The sequence below is a fragment of the Dermochelys coriacea genome, chromosome 8, assembly GCF_009764565.3.
Source record: "Dermochelys coriacea isolate rDerCor1 chromosome 8, rDerCor1.pri.v4, whole genome shotgun sequence".
In the NCBI taxonomy this organism is placed as follows: Eukaryota; Metazoa; Chordata; order Testudines; family Dermochelyidae; genus Dermochelys; species Dermochelys coriacea.
Window position 1 is genome coordinate 107,913,705 of NC_050075.1, and position 19,311 is coordinate 107,933,015.

Genomic DNA, 19,311 nt, shown 5'->3' on the forward strand with positions numbered 1-19,311 from the left:
GGACACAGCAGGCAATGCAGGAGTGGTGTGGGGACAAGCAGCCCTGCGACTGGACAGACTGCCTTGTGCTTTGCGGGCGAATGGGCCCCATGTACCAGGGTGACGCAGTACGGAGTCCTGGGGCAGTAAAGCAACTAGCCGGCTGCCTTACAGGAGGGCTGCATCAGGTCTGCATTACGCTTGGAATCCATTCCCATTCCCTCTCCCGTCCAGGTGGAAGCTGGCAGCGACCTCCCAGCGTACAGGCCTCAGTTAGCTACCCGAGTGGGGCGTTTCTCGTAAGGCTTGGTGCCTGGCCGGTGTGATCTGAGACCTCTGCATTGCGAGCCGGGACTCTTCCCCTCCTCCCTGGGTCTGCACCTTGTCCCGAGCACCATGAGTAACGGAGAGTTTGACCAGTGCTAATGAGCCATTACAAGTAAATGAGGCTGAAGAAGTGAGCCCCAGCATGGGAGCTGAGCGGAGGGTCCAGAGCATCTTTATTATCTCCCGTTATTTACATACTGCCGCTGCCACCTCTCTCCTACCCTCCCCCACAAGCAATTTACAGGAGGATCTCACTGCACAGGTCTTGCTCTGCTATTTCATGCTCACTGAGGCAGCCATCCTCTCCCCCCCGTAGACCCCTGCGTGCTGGGCCAGCTGATCCAGGTATGTGCTATTTCCCCTTCGCAAGGAGAGGCACCAGGGCTGGGAACACTCACTGGGAACACTTTCATGGCTTCGCCCAGCAGAGACCCTGTTACTGTGGGAACAGGTGAATTTACTCCCTTACACGCCCCTTTCAAGGGAGATTCTGATCAGGAAAGTGACTCTCCAAGTCTCTTCTGAGTCAGCCCTGTTTAGCCAGGCAGAGTCCAGGGCAGCTGGAGTGCGCAGGACTCCGCCCCGCCTCCTGCAACAGGGCTGACTCCAGAATCGACAGGGTCACAAAGCGGAGTGCAAAATTGCTCTGCAGATCCCAGTGGCATCTCAGCACTCCTGGAGCTCCGACTCGTCCCGGGGCAGATAGGATTGGAGTGTTACTGCCAGAGACTGGAGAAAAAGGTGGTGGTACTCAGACAATGCTGATGTCTAACCTATTGTTACAGGGTACCGGAGCTACCCTGCACCAGGGTGCACGGAGCAGCCCTCCTGCACCCACCCAGTGCTGGCGGGCTCCTCTCCGCATGCCAGTTTAGAGATTTCTCTCCAGCCACCAGCTGTGTCTGGTGAGCACAGCAGCAGTTTAGGAAGGGTGGGTGAGGCTGCTGGATGCCTACGGACTGTCTCCAAGCTCTGGTCCCTGCGAGCGCACAGGCCTAGATTCACGGGGCTGCTCCACAGTCACTTTTTTGAGCAAAAACGTGTTTCAGAGCCAGCCCCCATCACAGCGGAGTCTGGAGTTCTGCAGTGGCGGGGCTCAACTCATCTGGCATGTCAAAGATACCTGCTCTTTCCCTCCGAAAACACCATTCATCAAGTCAATTCCAATGGACGCCTCCTCTCCCTGACACCAGCTACCGTGTCTGGCTCGCCTCACTTTGCAGGGAACTCCACTGAACATGCTGCCAGCTCCCTGCACTGAGCCCCTTGGGTGCCCCCTGGCTGGGGGGGAGGGGGTTGCCCCTTCTAGCAAGAAGCCCTTACCGTCTCGCCATCCTCCAGTGACGCCAGCACAAAGCAGCGATAGCTCAGATCCTCGGAGAGCGGCTTGTTGTAGAAGCCCTTGTAGGTCTTCTCGTCTCCCAAGGTGAAGGTCTCTGGCAACACGTCCACTTGAGCAGCAATATAGGGCTTCAGCCTGTCTGCTTGACGGCGCTGGCGCCTGCCCTGGCTGATGGCCTCCAGTAACTGAAGACAAAGAACTTGGGTCATTACATCCCTCTCCCCAGCGTTGGAGAGGTGCACGCTGCCCTGACTGACAGCAGGGGACCTGCACGGGGATTGGGCCACGCCCAGCCAGGAACAGGAGCTTCAGAACTATCCTCCCCACTTATTTCACTTACTCCCATTTCATTGACCCCCAGCAGCCCCTCCCACTCCTCAAGTCAGAGGGCTGGATTGGCAACCTCATGCTCATTTCCATAACAACAGGCTGAGGTCAAAGGCTGAGGCTGGGCTGGGGAAGGGGAGGAAAAGCTCCTGGCTGAGTACAGTTAACATGCAGCAAAGCAACTGGGGGGCTGGGGAGTGTGACTGAAGCTCCAGCCGTTGAAGGCATTGCTAGGGCCCCCATCACCGTGAGATCTGCTGCAAGCGCCTTCGCACCTAGGCTGGCGTCAGCAAGAGAGGTCTGGGCCTGGGGACTCGGCCGCTGTGACTCTCACTCTTATTTGTTATTTCACGGGAAGGGCATTGCTTGGACCCCAGGAGCCCTGGGTTAATGGATTCCAGCTGGCTGCAAGGGAAGCAGGCCACGTTCTGTGCTCTGTGTTGGCATGGAGAGCCGCTTGGCTCTGCACAGACAGCGGGTGTGAACTGCAGTCGCAGCTGCTGTAGAGAAAAAGAAGTGGCATTTGTGCGTCTCTCCCCTGTCTGAGCTCCGCTGTTTCCCCTGTGCTGGGCTGCCAGCAGGGCTGCGTGTGGCCACAGCAGATTTCATGGGATGCTCAGAGCAAAAATAGCAAATTTCATAGTTGGCCACAAATTCCTGAAAAAAGCATAAACACCCCAACATTCAATTACGCCACTAAGAACGACTCTCTGGTGTCTGAAGAAGTTTTTCTACTGAATAAAAATGAATGCCAGGCTCCGAACAGACATTTTAATTTCAAATGGAAGAGGAGGCATGAAATACATTTCACAGCCCAATGTGTCACTGCTGCATTGTCAGAGCAGAGTAGCAGCCGTGTTAGTCTGTATTCGCAAAAAAGAAAAGGAGGACTTGTGGCACCTTAGAGACTAACACATTTATTTGAGCATAAGCTTTTGTGAGCTACAGCTCACTTTATCGGATGCTCAAATAAATGTGTTAGTCTCTAAGGTGCCACAAGTACTCCTTTTCTTTATTGTCAGAGCAGACAGGCCCGAGAGAGACCTGGGGCTAGGAACACGGGTATTTACACAGAGGTGCTGGCAGGCCGTCAAAGCGCCCCAACCTCTCTCCCCTGGCAGTTGGGCCCCTGTCGCAGTGAGCTAGGGAGGCTGTTGTCTGTGGAGAAGCCTCGCGTTTACATATTAATACCCTGGGAACCGTGGGGAGCAGGAGAACACCAATGGACTGTGATGTTTGCACAAGGCAGGGACGAATGAGAGCTGCAGGGGTGGGGAATTACAGCCAGCACGTCTGCACTACAGCCATTTGCTGCCCATTAAAAGAAAAGGAGGACTTGTGGCACCTTAGAAACTAACAAATTTATTAGAGCATAAGCTTTCGTGAGCTGCTGCCCATTGTCACCCTTCAATCCCTTTCAGCCTAGGGTGACAACAGGCAGCTCCTAGTCTGTGCTAGTTTGGCACCACCGTAGGACCTCGCTGCCTGTTCACCATGCGGCAGTGCAGACTTGGGCTCGTGCACAAGGGGCTGGCATCAGTGAAAGCCCATTCTAGTGTCTACTGAAAAAAACAGACCTCTGCGTGCTTCAGAACCACCCTGTTATAGTCACCATGAGCCCCCGTGCTGCACTGCCTCCAGCCTCCTCTTCGGCTGTATTAGCCCACACTGCTATAAGTCCGAGTGTAGAGGATACAGACCGGCCTGTGTCTAACTTTGGGCTGCAGCGAGAGCGTACGGCTCTGTAGCTAACGTGTACACTCACATGTACTAACCCAAAACTACGGACCCAAGTGGTGACCCTCGCTTCGTTAGTCACTTGCTGCATCTGGTCTGAAATTACATTTAAACTCTCTGGGGCAGAGAACATGACTATATTTGCTCCACGCACAGCACAATGGGGCCCTGTTTCTGACTGGAGTCTCTACATGCTACTCTCACCTACATGCATATTCCATACAAAAAACAACATAAAAAGAATGCTAAGGTTGCGAAGTCAAGCACTCTAATGCAGGAAATGCCAGAATGCAGGTTGCCCATGCAGCTTTCAGTCAGCCCCCTGGTGCCTATGCATTATGAGAGAGTTTTTAATTACACAATCACACACGATGCTGTCCACAGGGACTCTGCCTCATTCAGCGCACCGGAAGCAATGATCAGCTGTTCAATATTTTGTTTTCTCCTCGTTCAATGTGTGGCCCCTGGGCCATATTTACTGCACACCATTCAAATCCTACTCCGAAGACAGACAGGGAGCTGTGATGGTTAAACCATGAAAAGCATTTTGACAGTGCAACGTGGAGGGGGCTAGGGCACTGGATGGGGGGTTGAGAGTTTTGGGTGCTGGCTTTAGCTCTGTACCTGACATTCAGAGACACCCTGGGTAAATGATTTGGCTTCTCAGCTTCCCCACTTGTAAAATGGGGACAGTACTACTCTCCTGCCTAATGGTGGGGTCTGACTCAACGTTTGCAAAGGGCTGAGGGAGTCTCCCAGGGAAGAAGCTAGAAGGCGAAGGATCATCGTTAGGAATCAAACCTTTGGGCAGGCTGTGGGAGTGCCAAGCATGAGGATTGTAATCAGACCCTGTACAGACAGGAAGGAAAAGGTGAGCTCTGGGGGTTTCTCTGCAATCCTGTCCCCTGGCAGGCCTGGCTGTGCCGCTTACTCACACAAGCTAGAGCACTAAGCCACCTTTCCCAGGGCCCAGGCAGCATGGGCGAAGCACAAAAGGAAGCCTTAGAAGATCATACTTAAATCAGGTCTCATTGACTCCTACCTGGTCCAGCTCCATCTCATCAGGCGTCCGCCACCGGGCCGTGCGGCTGCTGGTGGTTTGATCTACTGGCACAACCACAATATAGTACCACCTGGAGAGGAAAGAAGGGTCAGGGGAGGTGGCTGGTGCTAGCAGGAGATATCAGGACATTTCTTTAGCAGGTGATTGAATAGAAACAAGTTCAAGATGCCTCCCATCAAAACCCCTTCCCCAAATCTCCTCTTTCTCCCCTTCTGTAATGGGCAAAAAGCTTCACTGAGTCAGAGGCCAGTTCCCCTGCTGTGCTGAGGATCAGAACACTCCCTGCTTGCGATCATTAGATTAATGAAGATACACAAACCACGCGCTAGAGGATGGGAGCAGGAGCTGGGGTAAGGTCGTTTATATAAACTGGCTGTAGCAGGAGTCCTGGGGGAATCAGGTTTCAGCACGAGGCTATCACAGTTACAAATGAGACTTCTATGAACTGGCTTGTTTTAATCTCCTGGAGGCTTTAAAGACACAATTTATTCAAAAGCTGTTGCACAGTGACAGAGAAAGCACCTCCGACCCCTCAGCTGGCTTTAGCGGGAGGGTCTCAGTCCCACCCCTAGAAGGGATGGGGAGCTGTGTTGCCCTATCTCACAAAAGCACCAGCTCAGAACATGCCAGCAATACGCTGTCATGTGGTGAAGGGAAAACCTGGCTCCAGCATTTGCGGGCTGCTCTGGCATTGATCCCACAATGTTACCGAATCAATGGGTTAGAATGGGTTAGACTCAGTGGATACATAAAGAGAATAATCCAGGCTCCTACCTCCCCTTGCCCTCTGGTCCATTAGCAGGGAGCACCTACCTAACTGGCGCTGAGGTCTGGACTTTGGGAAGGGTGAGGGTGAACTTTCCTTCCTGTATGTATTTGTTTGTGGAGATGGGTTTGTTCTGCAAGACATCAGGAGCCGTGTGGATAGATACCCGGTGCTGGAGCCCACCAGCGCTGCTGCCGCGGTTCATTAGCACAAAGGAATACTCTGTGTCTGGCTGAAGGTCACTTATGAGCTTCTTCATCGAATGGCCGTCCACCTCCACACTCTGGCTGTTGTACAGGATCTGAAACAAGAAAGGACACATCATGCAGCAGGGCAGCTGCTGACAAAACATGCTCAGAATAGAAGGCAGCATTAGACCTGATAATCTGGCTCTGGGTCCTACCTCAGGCGGTTCCCATCCTGTGCATTCCATAAAGTGCCATACAGCTTGAGGTCTGGCAGAGCAACCCACAGCAGCCAGCAGAGCAGCGCTCACTGCTCCTTACAGCCACAGTACGGCATCTCGAACACCAAGTGGGTGGTTAGAATCCTAAATTGTAAAGACTCCACCAGACGTGTCCCTGGCGATGCCCCCCTCTTCAGCGCATAGGTAGGACGAACATACAGATGGGTTTATATTAACGGGTCTTTGTTTCCTTGTGGGGGCATGACATACAATGGACTTTTGGCATAAAACCCCATTTGCTCTAAAGTGGTTTCATCTCTAATCTAACAGTAAACACAGGCTCAAAGGTTAACACAGAACTGCCCCTTCCCAGAAAGGGAACTACAGGGATCATTTGTTTCCTAGAATAATGCCTCTGACTAGTCAGTATTGCATCTCACACATCCACAAGCACGACCTCACTGGTGTGACACCAGGGCACCAGCACAGTGGCTGCTGGCGCTGCAATCCAAGCACAGTGCTTGGGGCTCAAACCTTACCTCTGCCTGGGGTGGGCTTCCGAAGAACTGCACCCAGCATCACTGCTGGAGAGAATGGGGAAATGACATTAGCATAGAGCACTCTCCTGTTGGCATGGAGCAGGGCACTGCCATGTGGTATCACGAGGAAACAAGAAACCACACCCCTGCGGCTGCCTTCTCAACCCACCCTAGTTGACTGACCGAGAACTGCTCTCCTGGACGCGTGGTGCTGTGGGCGCTCCTTGGTGGTTGCTGATGCCCTACGTGCTCAGTATGAATTTGCTCCAGCTGCAGTGGCTGTTCTGCATGAGCAGAGCGGCACCTGCTGGGCTCCACTGGTTTCAGGCTGAAAATCTGGATCTGAGCCCTGGTTCAAACTCTCAGTGGAAGAGCCAGCAGCCTGGGGACACCTCCACACCCCAGCTGTAACAGCAACGCGTGGCAGAGTCAGAAACACAAGCGATCCCCACACACACAGGCGGTGCCGGGGAGAGGACTGAAGCTACCTTCGGCTGCGGCAGAACGCAGGCTCCTTTCTGCTAGGCAATCCCTAGCACTCGATGGGTGTTCCTGAATCTAGTGGAGGCTGCTTGAGCAATTAACGCGTATAAAGCGCTCTGAAGATACCATATACTGAGAGCTGCTGTCAAGAACCAGGGAGGGGGTGAGTCTAGAGCACCCAGGTGGAGACAGCTGCCTCACGCCAACAAACATGCTCAGCCTTTGGGCTCTCCAGAGAAGGGACCTAGCAATCTTTCCCCCCTCTGGGTGCAGCTGAGCCTGGTGAAGCAGCACAAGAGGGAGGTGGGACACTTCTGCCAGCCCACACTGCAAGCAGCCAGCAGAGCCCTGAAAAAGCTGCTGTCTCATTGGGGCAGGTGCCACTCATGAACTCCACAGGGGAGCTAGCCTCTCCAGAGAGAAATGGAGCAGCAGGCCCTGCAGAATCCCTAGGGGCAGCCAGGGACAGGGAGTAGCAGAGTGAGGCATACAGTGCTGCTTTGGGTTATCCAAGTAGCCACGTGCCAGAAGGCTTTGACCACTGCACTCCGCTGAGGTTGGTCCATTCACATACAGACTCTTCTCCAGCATCCCGGAGGAGATGGTCAGCTGGGAACCGAGCACAAAGGGAGGATTCAGTAAGAGAGGGACAGATACGATCAATGTTCTCATTGACCTGTGCCGGGCTTTAGAGATGGGCCCCCGCTGCTAAATTAACAAGGATGCCTGCAGCGATGAGAGTCCTGCTGGCTCCCCAGTGCGGAGGCGATGCGGAGGGAGTGTTCTCTGCTGCGACTCCTGTGAGACTATTTCTTCCGAGGCTTTAATCCCCGTCTCTGCAGAGAGATGTATCAGACAGGCGCTGGAGTGAGTGCAAAGAATCCAGACCCAGAAATGCCTCTTAAGGCCCCTGGAATCTCAGATGTGCAGTTGGCCGGTTTCCTCCTGCTCAGTCACACCAGACTCAGCCAAGCCAGAAGAAACAGCTGGTTATTTTACAGCTCTGCAGTCTACCCTTGCATCAGCTCCTTCGGACACTAGCAGAACATTGCAGCAGTGGGCAACATATTCCAGACAAGAACAGGGCTGGGCTACAGGCAGATTCCTACCTGACTCCCTGCCTCAGGTCAGGAAACCTGCTCAGACTCAAACAAGAACAAAGTTGAAACACGAAGGTCACACAAACCCAGCTCTAACTCTGCTCCCCATCCCAGACTCTGCAGCAGGGGGGCTCTCCCATCACACAGTCTCCCACAACCAAGGGATTCCACATGTGCTTTAGGAAGGCATATTGTCTACAAAATGCACGTGTGCGAAGGCTATAGGCCTTGCTGGAGCCCTAGGCATGGTTGAAAGTATGAGCCAAGGTCGGCTGTGAACCAAAGTGGGCACTGTTAGAGCAGTAACATTAGGAATCAGCTGACCAAGCAAACGCAGAAGACACAGACCTCTCAAGTAACCACCTAATGCTCTCCTCAGAGGGCGGGGTGGGACCCTGTGTAAGATCTGGAGGGGAGGACAGGATAATGGATGAGGAGGTTTTATCTGAACTATTAGGTGTGAGGCACAAGGATGGTTAACTAGTAACATCTGGAGCATAGCATGTAACTTGCTTGTATCGCTGTATAAGAGGAGGGGCAGCTTTGTATTGGCCTATGGGACACCACCATGGGGACACAGAGCCAACACCTTGTCACAGGCATACATGTGTTAGTGTGCCAGTACCCAGCGAGCCGGGCACTGACACCAAGCTTTGCTGACAATGAACCTGGCCGAGCTTTTGCCACCAAGTCAAACCTGTGTCCGTCCTTTCTGAGCGACATCGCGGTCTGCTGAGTCAGCAACCAGCCATCTCTGCTGGTGCAGAAACGCGGCAGCTCTAGGAACAGGAACAAGCGTGCGGTGTTTCCCTGGGGGTGGGGGCAGGGAGGCCCACAAGTGATGCAGACTGGATGGACAGTCTGGGGCTTTCAGCCAGAGTCTCCTTGCTTGCTCTGGGTTTGGTTGAAAAGCAACAAAAACTTGCATTGCATGGTCTCCTGCTGACATCCGAAGAGGAAGTTCATTGCCTTGCCCAGACACGTGTGTCCAAAGAGCTCCCAGCCCCTCTCCCCACAACGGTTCTGTGTTCCTTTACCTGCCAATCTGCACTACTTCTCCAACGCTATGCACCAATAGTTAACGCCTCTCCATGAACCATACGATAATGTACGGGCACAGGGATAAAGTCACTGCTACGTGGGAGCCCAGGGGCCTGAAGCTAGCTTACCAACCAGAGGTTGCAGAGCCGCTCAGTGACACCTACTTTAGTCAGCAGTGAAATGTGGCCAAAGGGCTTTAAACTGCCGAACATTGGGCTGACCCACGCCTGGCCTGCTATAAAATCCTTGTTAGTGCTGCTCTAGCTCACAGAGACAGGGTTGCAAAGCTGGATGGGTCCGAATGCCCTTGCTGAAGGCTGGAATCTTGGTTAACGCAGCGGAGGCTAGCTGCCACTCAGACGGCTGTTTCTAAGCTCACTAGAAAATGTGCTGAACTGAATCATGCAAAGGCTGAAACAGAGCAGCTTTAGAGGGAATCTCAGGAACCCTCCTGACTGTCCGAGCAGTAGGACAATGGAACAGACGCCTCGGGGCGTCCTGGAAGCTCCTTCAAATAGAGGCTGGATAGCATCTGTCTTGGATGGCGCAGACAGAAAAAATCCTGCATTTTGGCAGGAAGTTAGAATCTTTTTCTCCCCTGTAAAATACCTAACAATACTGCCCACAACCCACACAGCCTCTGTCCTAGGCAAGGTCAGGGAGGTATGTCAGGGAAACGAAAAAACCACCACCAAGGCTGGCCTTACACTTGACGTGAAAGAACCGGAAGTGCCCATACCAGCTCCTAGCTCAAAATGGTGAGAATCCAGCAATTGTCAAATTTCATCTTTACTTGGAAAATATGCAAGGAGGAAAATCCCTGGGACCTAAGAACAGTGTCCAAGGCGTATGGCCAGGAGGGCTGGAATGTAACATCTTCTGTAAAATACTCCACCAAAGCCAGGCAGCACTTTTCAGGGAGTTTATCCCGGGCCCAGATGAAGTTGTGAAGTTCCCTGAAGAGAACTGGCACCTGCTTTACTGATTTGAGAGGAGTGAAAATTCCAGAGGTCTCCAATTCATCCCCCCCCCCAAAAAAACAAAAAACAAACCACGAGGTTTTGCCAGTACTCACAATCAGAACAAAATCCCTATTAATTAAATTGGTTAACATGGAATGTGACACCCTTTGGGATGTAGATTTAGTGTGAGACTGTTTATCAAGTGCAGATAATACTAATTGTTCCCATGGAGATTTATCTGCTGTGGTTATTAGGCTCTGTCCTCTGCCTCTCAAGTGCCTGCATTAAGCAGAGAGTAAAGAGGTGAACCTTGTTTGTAAAACAAACTCCTGAAGACTGAGACTTCTATCAGTGCAGTCAAAGTCCAGGGGCTGTTCCTCTAAGCCCACATGCACCTGCATTTCTGGGAGTATTAACAGAAGAAAAATACTATTGGAGAAATATCTTTAACCACCCTCCTGTTTGCATGGTTGCTCTCAGCTGACAGGTAACTAACACCATCTGCTCCTGTGTCACAGCAGGGGCAGACACTGAATGAATCACTGCTCATGTCCACAATCTTGGCTACAAGGCAGAGACAAGGCATCAGCACTATTCCTTCTGGCACCCGACCTGCTCTACCCACCCCCACAAGTTGCAGCACCCCACCCAGTGCACTAGGAGGGGAAACCACTGTGGCTAGAATAAGGAAACCAAACTGGCCATTCAACGCACTGCACAAACTGGGAGCTGGGCTATTCCCTCCGTCCCAATGAGACTCCTGTCTGTCCAAACATGGCCGGCCTCTGGGAAGCTGTGAGTGCCATGCCCTCTCTGATTCCCTGTCTCTTTCCAGCTAAACTTTGCAAATTCAAAGTGATTCCAACTCAGCATTCTAATTGAGAGGCAGGATTGAAATGGGGTGTGATTAGCAGCAAGCAGGGGAGAGAGACACAAACACAGGCAACCATTCCAGACACTTCTCCCACTTGCTGTGGAGAGACTGCCCTGTGGTGTGGTCATATCCCCTGGTATTCAGCTCATCCATTCCAAGCGCTTCCTACACATGCAGCATGGATGGGCAATGCACTCTGCACTGCACCCCCTGCCCACACGCAGGTGAGCACAGAACTCCCCTTGGAAACATGTTCACTCTCACCACAGGAAACTGGTGACCTTGATTTCACTGCTAGGCAGGGAGATGTTCAGGTTGTGGAGAAGGAAGCTCTGGACTCAGACTCAAGAGACTGGGGTTTCATCTCTGGCTCTACTCAGGCTCCCTGTGCGTCTCTGGGCCTTATGCCCATCTGCGAAAGGGAGGTGATGTTTTCCTGCCTCTCAGGGGTGGGTGGGTGTAAATTCATCAGTGCTTGTGAGCTGCTCCACCACTACAGTGATGGGGGGGAGGCACAGAGAACTCACGTTTCAGAATTCAAGGTGGCGCAATGCTCAGAAGTGTTAGTGATCACCTCCGTACGGGTTCAGCGAGTCAGCCTGCATGCCCATCAGCGCCCTTCGGCACAGCAAACTCCGAGCAGAGATACAGTGCTTCTGTCTGCAATACTCTCACCCCTCAGCCTGGACCACCTCTGCAGAAATCCCCCACCCTGCGTGCCTCGGTTGCTCCCTACCCCCGGCTGGGGCTGTTGAAGGGACACGGGCAGCTTGGGCCCATGTGAAAAAGCCATTGTGGGCACGGAGGTTGATATAACACGTAGCATTGGGCCAGACAAGTGAGAGCAGCAGCCATTTGTGCAGGGTCTGCCCAGGCAGCTGTCAGAGAGAGGACTATGTACCGCTAAAATGGAACCACTGCTCGGGATTGTGCCCCTGCTCTGATAGCTCTGTGGTGAGCAGGCGATCTGGTTAGCCAGGGCCGGGGCAAAGGGAGCCACTCTAAGGTCGAGTTGCTGCCTGGTTTTCAGGCTGTTCTGCCTTGTTCAGGTCCTGTGATGAGATCTGTCTCATGGATGCTCTGCAGCCTTGGGATTTCCCCTTATGTCCAGAGAGCATCTCCCTCTCCCCCTCTCTGAGGGCACAAAGCTGTAAGACATCACCAGCTCTGATGTGCCGCAGGGCCAGCCTGGATTACAAACAAATGCAGAGCCGGCTAGGACACTGAGAAGAGGAGCGCCTCATGCAGGCATTGCCAGGGAGCTGTCCTGGCTGGCTGGAAGTGGGATCTTTGTCCAGCCAGACTCCAGACACCTAGTGGGGCCGGCACTGGCAGACTGTATAAGCCCTACCAAAGCTGAGCAGGGGAGAGGTATTAATAACAGCCTTGGGAGGACTGCACAAGTCTCCGTCTTCCCCAGGTGGTAAGAGCAGAGCAGGGGGATGCTTTGGAGAATATACCTTGGAAAGGAACCAGTGGGCCCACACCAGGGAAGGGTGGAGACTTAACCCCTGGAGTAAATGTTCCTCTGCTCAGGTCTATAACTGGATGGTGAGCTTGCTCAGTGTCTGCAACCTGGGCCTGTCACTAGTGGGCCTTCCTGCTTCTCCACGTGGGCACCAATGATACTGCCAAGAATGACCTTGAGCGGATCACTGCGGACTACGCGGCTCTGGGAAGAAGGATAAAGGAGTTGGAGGCGCAAGTGGTGTTCTCGTCCATCCTCCCCGTGGAAGGAAAAGGCCTGGGTAGGGACCGTCGAATCGTGGAGGTCAACGAATGGCTACGCAGGTGGTGTCGGAGAGAAGGCTTTGGATTCTTTGACCATGGGATGGTGTTCCATGAAGGAGGAGTGCTGGGCAGAGACGGGCTCCATCTTACGAAGAGAGGGAAGAACATCTTTGCCAGCAGGCTGGCTAACCTAGTGAGGAGGGCTTTAAACTAGGTTCACCGGGGGAAGGAGACCAAAGCCCTGAGGTAAGTGGGAAAGCGGGATACCGGGAGGAAGCACAGGCAGGAATGTCTGTGAGGGGAGGGCTCCTGCCTCATACTGGGAATGAGGGGCAATCAACAGGTTATCTCAAGTGCTTATATACAAATGCACAAAGCCTTGGAAACAAGCAGGGAGAACTGGAGGTCCTGGTGATGTCAAGGAATTATGACGTGATTGGAATAACAGAGACTTGGTGGGATAACTCACATGACTGGAGTACAGTCATGGATGGTTATAAACTGTTCAGGAAGGACAGGCAGGGCAGAAAAGGTGGGGGAGTAGCACTGTATGTAAGGGAGCAGTATGACTGCTCAGAGCTCCGGTACGAAACTGTGGAAAAACCTGAGTGTCTCTGGATTAAGTTTAGAAGTGTGTGCAACAAGAGTGATGTCATGGTGGGAGTCTGCTATAGACCACCGGACCAGGGGGATGAGATGGATGAGGCTTTCTTCCGGCAACTCACGGAAGCTACTAGATCGCATGCCCTGATTCTCATGGGTGACTTTAATTTTCCTGATATCTGCTGGGAGAGCAATACAGCGGTGCATAGACAATCCAGGAAGTTTTTGGAAAGCGTAGGGGACAATTTCCTGGTGCAAGTGCTAGGGGAGCCAACTAGGGGGAGCGCTTTTCTTGACCTGCTGCTCACAAACCGGGTAGAATTAGTGGGGGAAGCAAAAGTGGATGGGAATCTGGGAGGCAGTGACCATGAGTTGGTTGAGTTCAGGATCCTGACGCAGGGAAGAAAGGTAAGCAGCAGGATACGGACCCTGGACTTCAGGAAAGCAGACTTTGACTCCCTCAGGGAACAGATGGCCAGGATCCCCTGGGGGACTAACATGAAAGGGAAGGGAGTCCAGGAGAGCTGGCTGTATTTCAAGGAATCCCTGTTGAGGTTACAGGGACAAACCATCCCGATGAGTCGAAAGAATAGTAAATATGGCAGGCGACCAGCTTGGCTTAATGGTGAAATCCTAGCGGATCTTAAACATAAAAAAGAAGCTTACAAGAAGTGGAAGCTTGGACATATGACCAGGGAAGAGTATAAAAATATTACTCGGGCATGTAGGAAAGATATCAGGAGGGCCAAATCGCACCTGGAGCTGCAGCTAGCAAGAGATGTCAAGAGTAACAAGAAGGGTTTCTTCAGGTATGTTGGCAACAAGAAGAAAGCCAAGGAAAGTGTGGGCCCCTTACTGAATGAGGGAGGCAAGCTAGTGACAGAGGATGTGGAAAAAGCTAATGTACTCAATGCTTTTTTTGCCTCTGTTTTCACTAACAAGGTCAGCTCCCAGACTGCTGTGCTGGGCATCACAAAATGGGGAAGAGATGGCCAGCCCTCTGTAGAGATAGAGGTGGTTAGGGACTATTTAGAAAAGCTGGACGTGCACAAGTCCATGGGGCCGGACGAATTGCATCCGAGAGTGCTGAGGGAATTGGCGGCTGTGATTGCAGAGCCCTTGGCCATTATCTTTGAAAACTCGTGGCGAACGGGGGAAGTCCCGGATGACTGGAAAAAGGCTAATGTAGTGCCCATCTTTAAAAAAGGGAAGAAGGAGGATCCTGGGAACTACAGGCCGGTCAGCCTCACCTCAGTCCCTGGAAAAATCATGGAGCAGGTCCTCAAAGAATCAATCCTGAAGCACTTAGAGGAGAGGAAAGTGATCAGGAACAGTCAGCATGGATTCACCAAGGGAAGGTCATGCCTGACTAATCTAATCGCCTTTTATGATGAGATTACTGGTTCTGTGGATGAAGGGAAAGCAGTGGATGTATTGTTTCTTGACTTTAGCAAAGCTTTTGACACGGTCTCCCACAGCATTCTTGTCAGCAAGTTAAGGAAGTATGGGCTGGATGAATGCACTATAAGGTGGGTAGAAAGCTGGCTAGATTGTCGGGCTCAACGGGTAGTGATCAATGGCTCCATGTCTAGTTGGCAGCCGGTGTCAAGTGGAGTGCCCCAGGGGTCGGTCCTGGGGCCCGTTTTGTTCAATATCTTCATAAATGATCTGGAGGATGGTGTGGATTGCACTCTCAGCAAATTTGTGGATGATACTAAACTGGGAGGAGTGGTAGATACGCTGGAGGGGAGGGATAGGATACAGAAGGACCTAGACAAATTGGAAGATTGGGCCAAAAGAAATCTAATGAGGTTCAATAAGGATAAGTGCAGGGTCCTGCACTTAGGATGGAAGAATCCAATGCACCGCTACAGACTAGGGACCGAATGGCTCGGCAGCAGTTCTGCGGAAAAGGACCTAGGGGTGACAGTGGACGAGAAGCTGGATATGAGTCAGCAGTGTGCCCTTGTTGCCAAGAAGGCCAATGGCATTTTGGGATGTATAAGTAGGGGCATAGCGAGCAGATCGAGGGACGTGATCGTTCCCCTCTATTCGACACTGGTGAGGCCTCATCTGGAGTACTGTGTCCAGTTTTGGGCCCCACACTACAAGAAGGATGTGGATAAATTGGAAAGAGTACAGCGAAGGGCAACAAAAATGATTAGGGGTCTAGAGCACATGACTTATGAGGAGAGGCTGAGGGAGCTGGGATTGTTTAGTCTGCAGAAGAGAAGAATGAGGGGGGATTTGATAGCTGCTTTCAACTACCTGAAAGGGGGTTTCAAAGAGGATGGCTCTAGACTGTTCTCAATGGTAGCAGATGACAGAACGAGGAGTAATGGTCTCAAGTTGCAATGGGGGAGGTTTAGATTGGATATTAGGAAAAACTTTTTCACTAAGAGGGTGGTGAAACACTGGAATGCGTTACCTAGGGAGGTGGTAGAATCTCCTTCCTTAGAGGTTTTTAAGGTCAGGCTTGACAAAGCCCTGGCTAGGATGATTTAACTGGGACTTGGTCCTGCTTTGAGCAGGGGGTTGGACTAGATGACCTTCTGGGGTCCCTTCCAACCCTGATATTCTATGATTCTATGATTCTATTAGCAACCCTCTAGGGCCACCTAATGACCTATCTAGAAGGAACCTCCCAGCACTTACGCACATTCTAAAGAACATGACCTAACATAGCACACGCCACCTTGGCTTAGCACATGATACAGGCCTGTCCCATTTGACTTTTCCTGCTGGCCCCAGAGCAATCATTTTCATTGTTTGACTCAACACTGCTGACCCCCTTCACTGGCATGGCGCTGGCTTGCAACCCTGCCAGAGACCAGGAAGGCAGGAGTAAACCAAGCAGCTGCAGGATGCCAGGAAGGAGGATGAGAAACCAGCTGCACCTCTGGCTTAGTATCTTTGCTTTCCAAAGCATCAGCAGTTCCTTATTTCTGTGCTCGGAGGCCTCTGCAGAACCACCCCCGAGATGACGAGCAATGGGACCTTGCTCAGCCAACCGTTTGCCTGGCAGCCTGGCGCTGCCATCTGACAGGCAGTCAGTAGAGGTGCTGCTGACCTCCCATGGGGGCATCCCGTGCAGTTGGTCCTTACCTTGAAAGGCACCGCCGACTTGTAGGAATCAGGCACTTCCCAGCTCAGCAGCACCGACGTTTTCATCACGGCATTGACGCGGAAGTTTTTAGCAAACACTGAAATTAAAAACAACACCTGTGAACTGCCTGCATGGCCCAGCAGAAACTCAGCAGCACAGGGTACTGAATTCAGCGGCAGCAGGAAAGGAGACAAGCAGAGGAGCGCAGCAGCCTTTCCCCAAGTCTCTCAGACCCAGCCGAGTTTCCGATGGTGACTACATTCTCGAACATCAGAGAACGGCAGGTCTAGACTGAACTGTAGCTTTCCTCTCCCCCCAACAACTCTCGGCCCTTTGCCAGGATCAAAAGCCAGCAACTCTCAGGTGCTGGACCTTGCAGGTCTGCACCAGAGCCAGCAGAGACCCTTTCACGTACAGATACAATGGGAGTGTGCGTGTGAAGTGACAGAGGCCATTATGTTCCCACCAAAAATCCTCCTCCTAGTAACAGGCAATGTGAGGGAAGCCTTCAGCGAGGCTCCCTGTGCCGAGCCAGTTTTACTAGAGGAAACCAGATGACTTACAGCCTCGTTAGACAGAGCCAAGGGGAATCCAGCCTGCCACACCAAAGGGAGGGTCACCGGCTGGAGATGAGGCTGGACTGTAAGGCTTGTTACCTTGCTCAACAGGCATGGTCCGGGACTGGATGCTAGGGCTGAGCGGCCCCACCCCCTTGCTGGTACTGGCCCTCACTTTGATGTCATAGGTGGTGTCAGGTCTTAGGTTGGTCAGCATGATGCTCGTGTCCTTGGTGACGTTGGTCAGCTCCTGCTGGCTGTTGATATCTCTGTACAGAACTGTGTAGTTGGTAATTCTCCCATTTCGCTCTGCCAGCACTGGGGGGTCCCAGGCCACCTCTGTGGTGGAGGTGGTGAGCCCAACCACACGCAGGTTCTGGGGGAAGCCACTGGGCATGTCCTCTGTCGTGGTGACCTCCTTCTCAAACTCCTCCCCTGGACCGGCTCTGTTCTTGGCAGACAGCTTGAAGATGTAGGTGGCACCTTTGTGCAGCCTGGTCACAGTGTAGTGATGGTCGTTTTTCCCGAAGTCCATGATGTTCATCTTCTCCTCGTCGGTGCGTTTGTACTGCAGCCGGTACCCCAGCAGCTCCCCGACCATCTCCTTGGGGGGGTGCCACTGGATAAGAGCGGTGTTCATGGCTGTTGTGCTAATCATCATGGTGGGCTTGCCTGGGACTGGAACAGAAAGACACTGTGACCACCCACAAACCCATCCTGCTGCTGGAAAGAGAGGAGAGAAAACTCAGATCTACTGGGTCCAGGATTGATGTAACTTTGTGCTCAGATAACACAGTGGTAAGTGCAGCATACAAACATAGATGGATAGACACAGATGGACCCAAATCCAAGTGCTGATGAAAGCTGGATCCAGCAAATTCTGGGTTCAGATTCCCCAAATTTTACTGTCTAAATGGGCAATGAATGCAGCAGCTGACATTACAACATAAAAATCCAGCCCCTGATGTACAATGGCTTAATTGCACCTCAAAACCCGTATTTGCCTCACAGATCATTCTGGATTCAGCCAAGTTTTCGCGTGGACCCCTCCAAACAATGCCCTCTCGGCAGACAAGTGCCATCGCACCGGGAAAACCTGGACCCTGAGGTACTTTGTTGCCTCAGATGCACAAAACCCCATACCCAGCATCTGATCTGGATGCACAAAAATGTCACCCCCAAACCTTGTGACTTTACCATCTGCAGAGGCAGTAAGGGGTGCGGGGCGGGCTGTTAGCAATCAGAATATATTTTGCTTTAGCTGATGAACCAAATCATGATGTGAATGTCGATGCGACTGGGGAGCAGCAACAGTCAAGCTACTGAAATTCTGCTCATGCTGCACAAGTGAAGGGCTGCTGCCGTCACAGGTTAAGAACCGTTAGTTTGGAATTGAGGATTTAATACCTGGATTCCTCACTACTTGCACAAAGGGCATCACCATTCCGAAGCAGATCAGATTTGTATACAATCCAACTGATACGGAAAAAACTCCTAATCAGTGGGATAATGTCCTGGTAGTAATAAACCAGACACCGTATTTGATGGTGTTCTGGCCCAATTCTGCCCTCGGAAGCCCATAACACGGTTCCCTTCTGAGGTCCCTAGGAGCTGGACAAATCTGTAGGAGGGGACTCTGTTACTATTTAAGTACATCTAATTCAATATGCATTGCTAATGTCGCTCTCTCCATTACTCGAACTCACAACACAATTGCTAACAGCAGCCAGGAGTTAGGGACAGATGATTTTTCCAAGTTGATTCAACATATCGTTATCTTTAAATGTGCATCCCGAGGCGGGACGATCTGCTGCAGTTTACTGTGTAGCACTGGGATGTTTAGGACGCTTCTCCTGTTGCAGGACAGCTGTGTTAACTCAACAGAATGTACGTCCTGGTGAGAGCAGCTGAGATGCTGACAATGGAATTGACCTCTGAAGTTATCCTGCTGCCATCTGGAGCAGCATGGAGAGTGAGCCGTTCCTGGGTTACATGCTCCAGGAACTCAGATTTCCATTCATGCAAAATGCATTCCCATTATAATGAGCAATAAACACTATGCCTGGGGTTAGTCTGCCAATCAGCAGGACTACCACGTGTAGGTCAGGGCTAGTGATCCAAAAATGAATGACTAGGCAATGCCGGCTAGCTGGTCCTCTCTCCCAACAACCACCCAAATCTGCTCCCATCATGTTTCCAGAGAAAAGCCAAGTGCCTGATGTGTTCTTGTGACATCCCTGAACCAGGGCCTGGGCTCTTCTGGGCACTAGCACTGGATACACTTGTCTGTTTAGACAGTAGAACTTTGGAAACAAACTATGGCTGGATTCAGCAGGATCCAGAGACTGCATATGGCATTTTGCTGCAC

The 19,311-nt window shown here is 52.0% G+C and overlaps 1 protein-coding gene across 22 annotated transcripts in view; it reads right to left on the minus strand.

Moving 5' to 3' along the window:
• The window catches only part of PTPRF (protein tyrosine phosphatase receptor type F), a 617,705-nt gene that overhangs the window by 46,621 nt on the left and 551,773 nt on the right, over nt 1-19,311 (minus strand). For all 22 annotated transcript variants that reach the window (XM_038412822.2, XM_043520354.1, XM_043520352.1 and 19 more), the window contains 5 exons: nt 17,043-17,621; nt 16,386-16,483; nt 5,589-5,842; nt 4,755-4,845; nt 1,630-1,833 (listed from right to left, as the gene is read on the minus strand). In XM_038412822.2, coding sequence (XP_038268750.1) covers nt 1,630-1,833; nt 4,755-4,845; nt 5,589-5,842; nt 16,386-16,483; nt 17,043-17,621 — 1,226 coding nt within the window. The remainder of the gene's footprint in view (nt 1-1,629; nt 1,834-4,754; nt 4,846-5,588; nt 5,843-16,385; nt 16,484-17,042; nt 17,622-19,311) is intronic.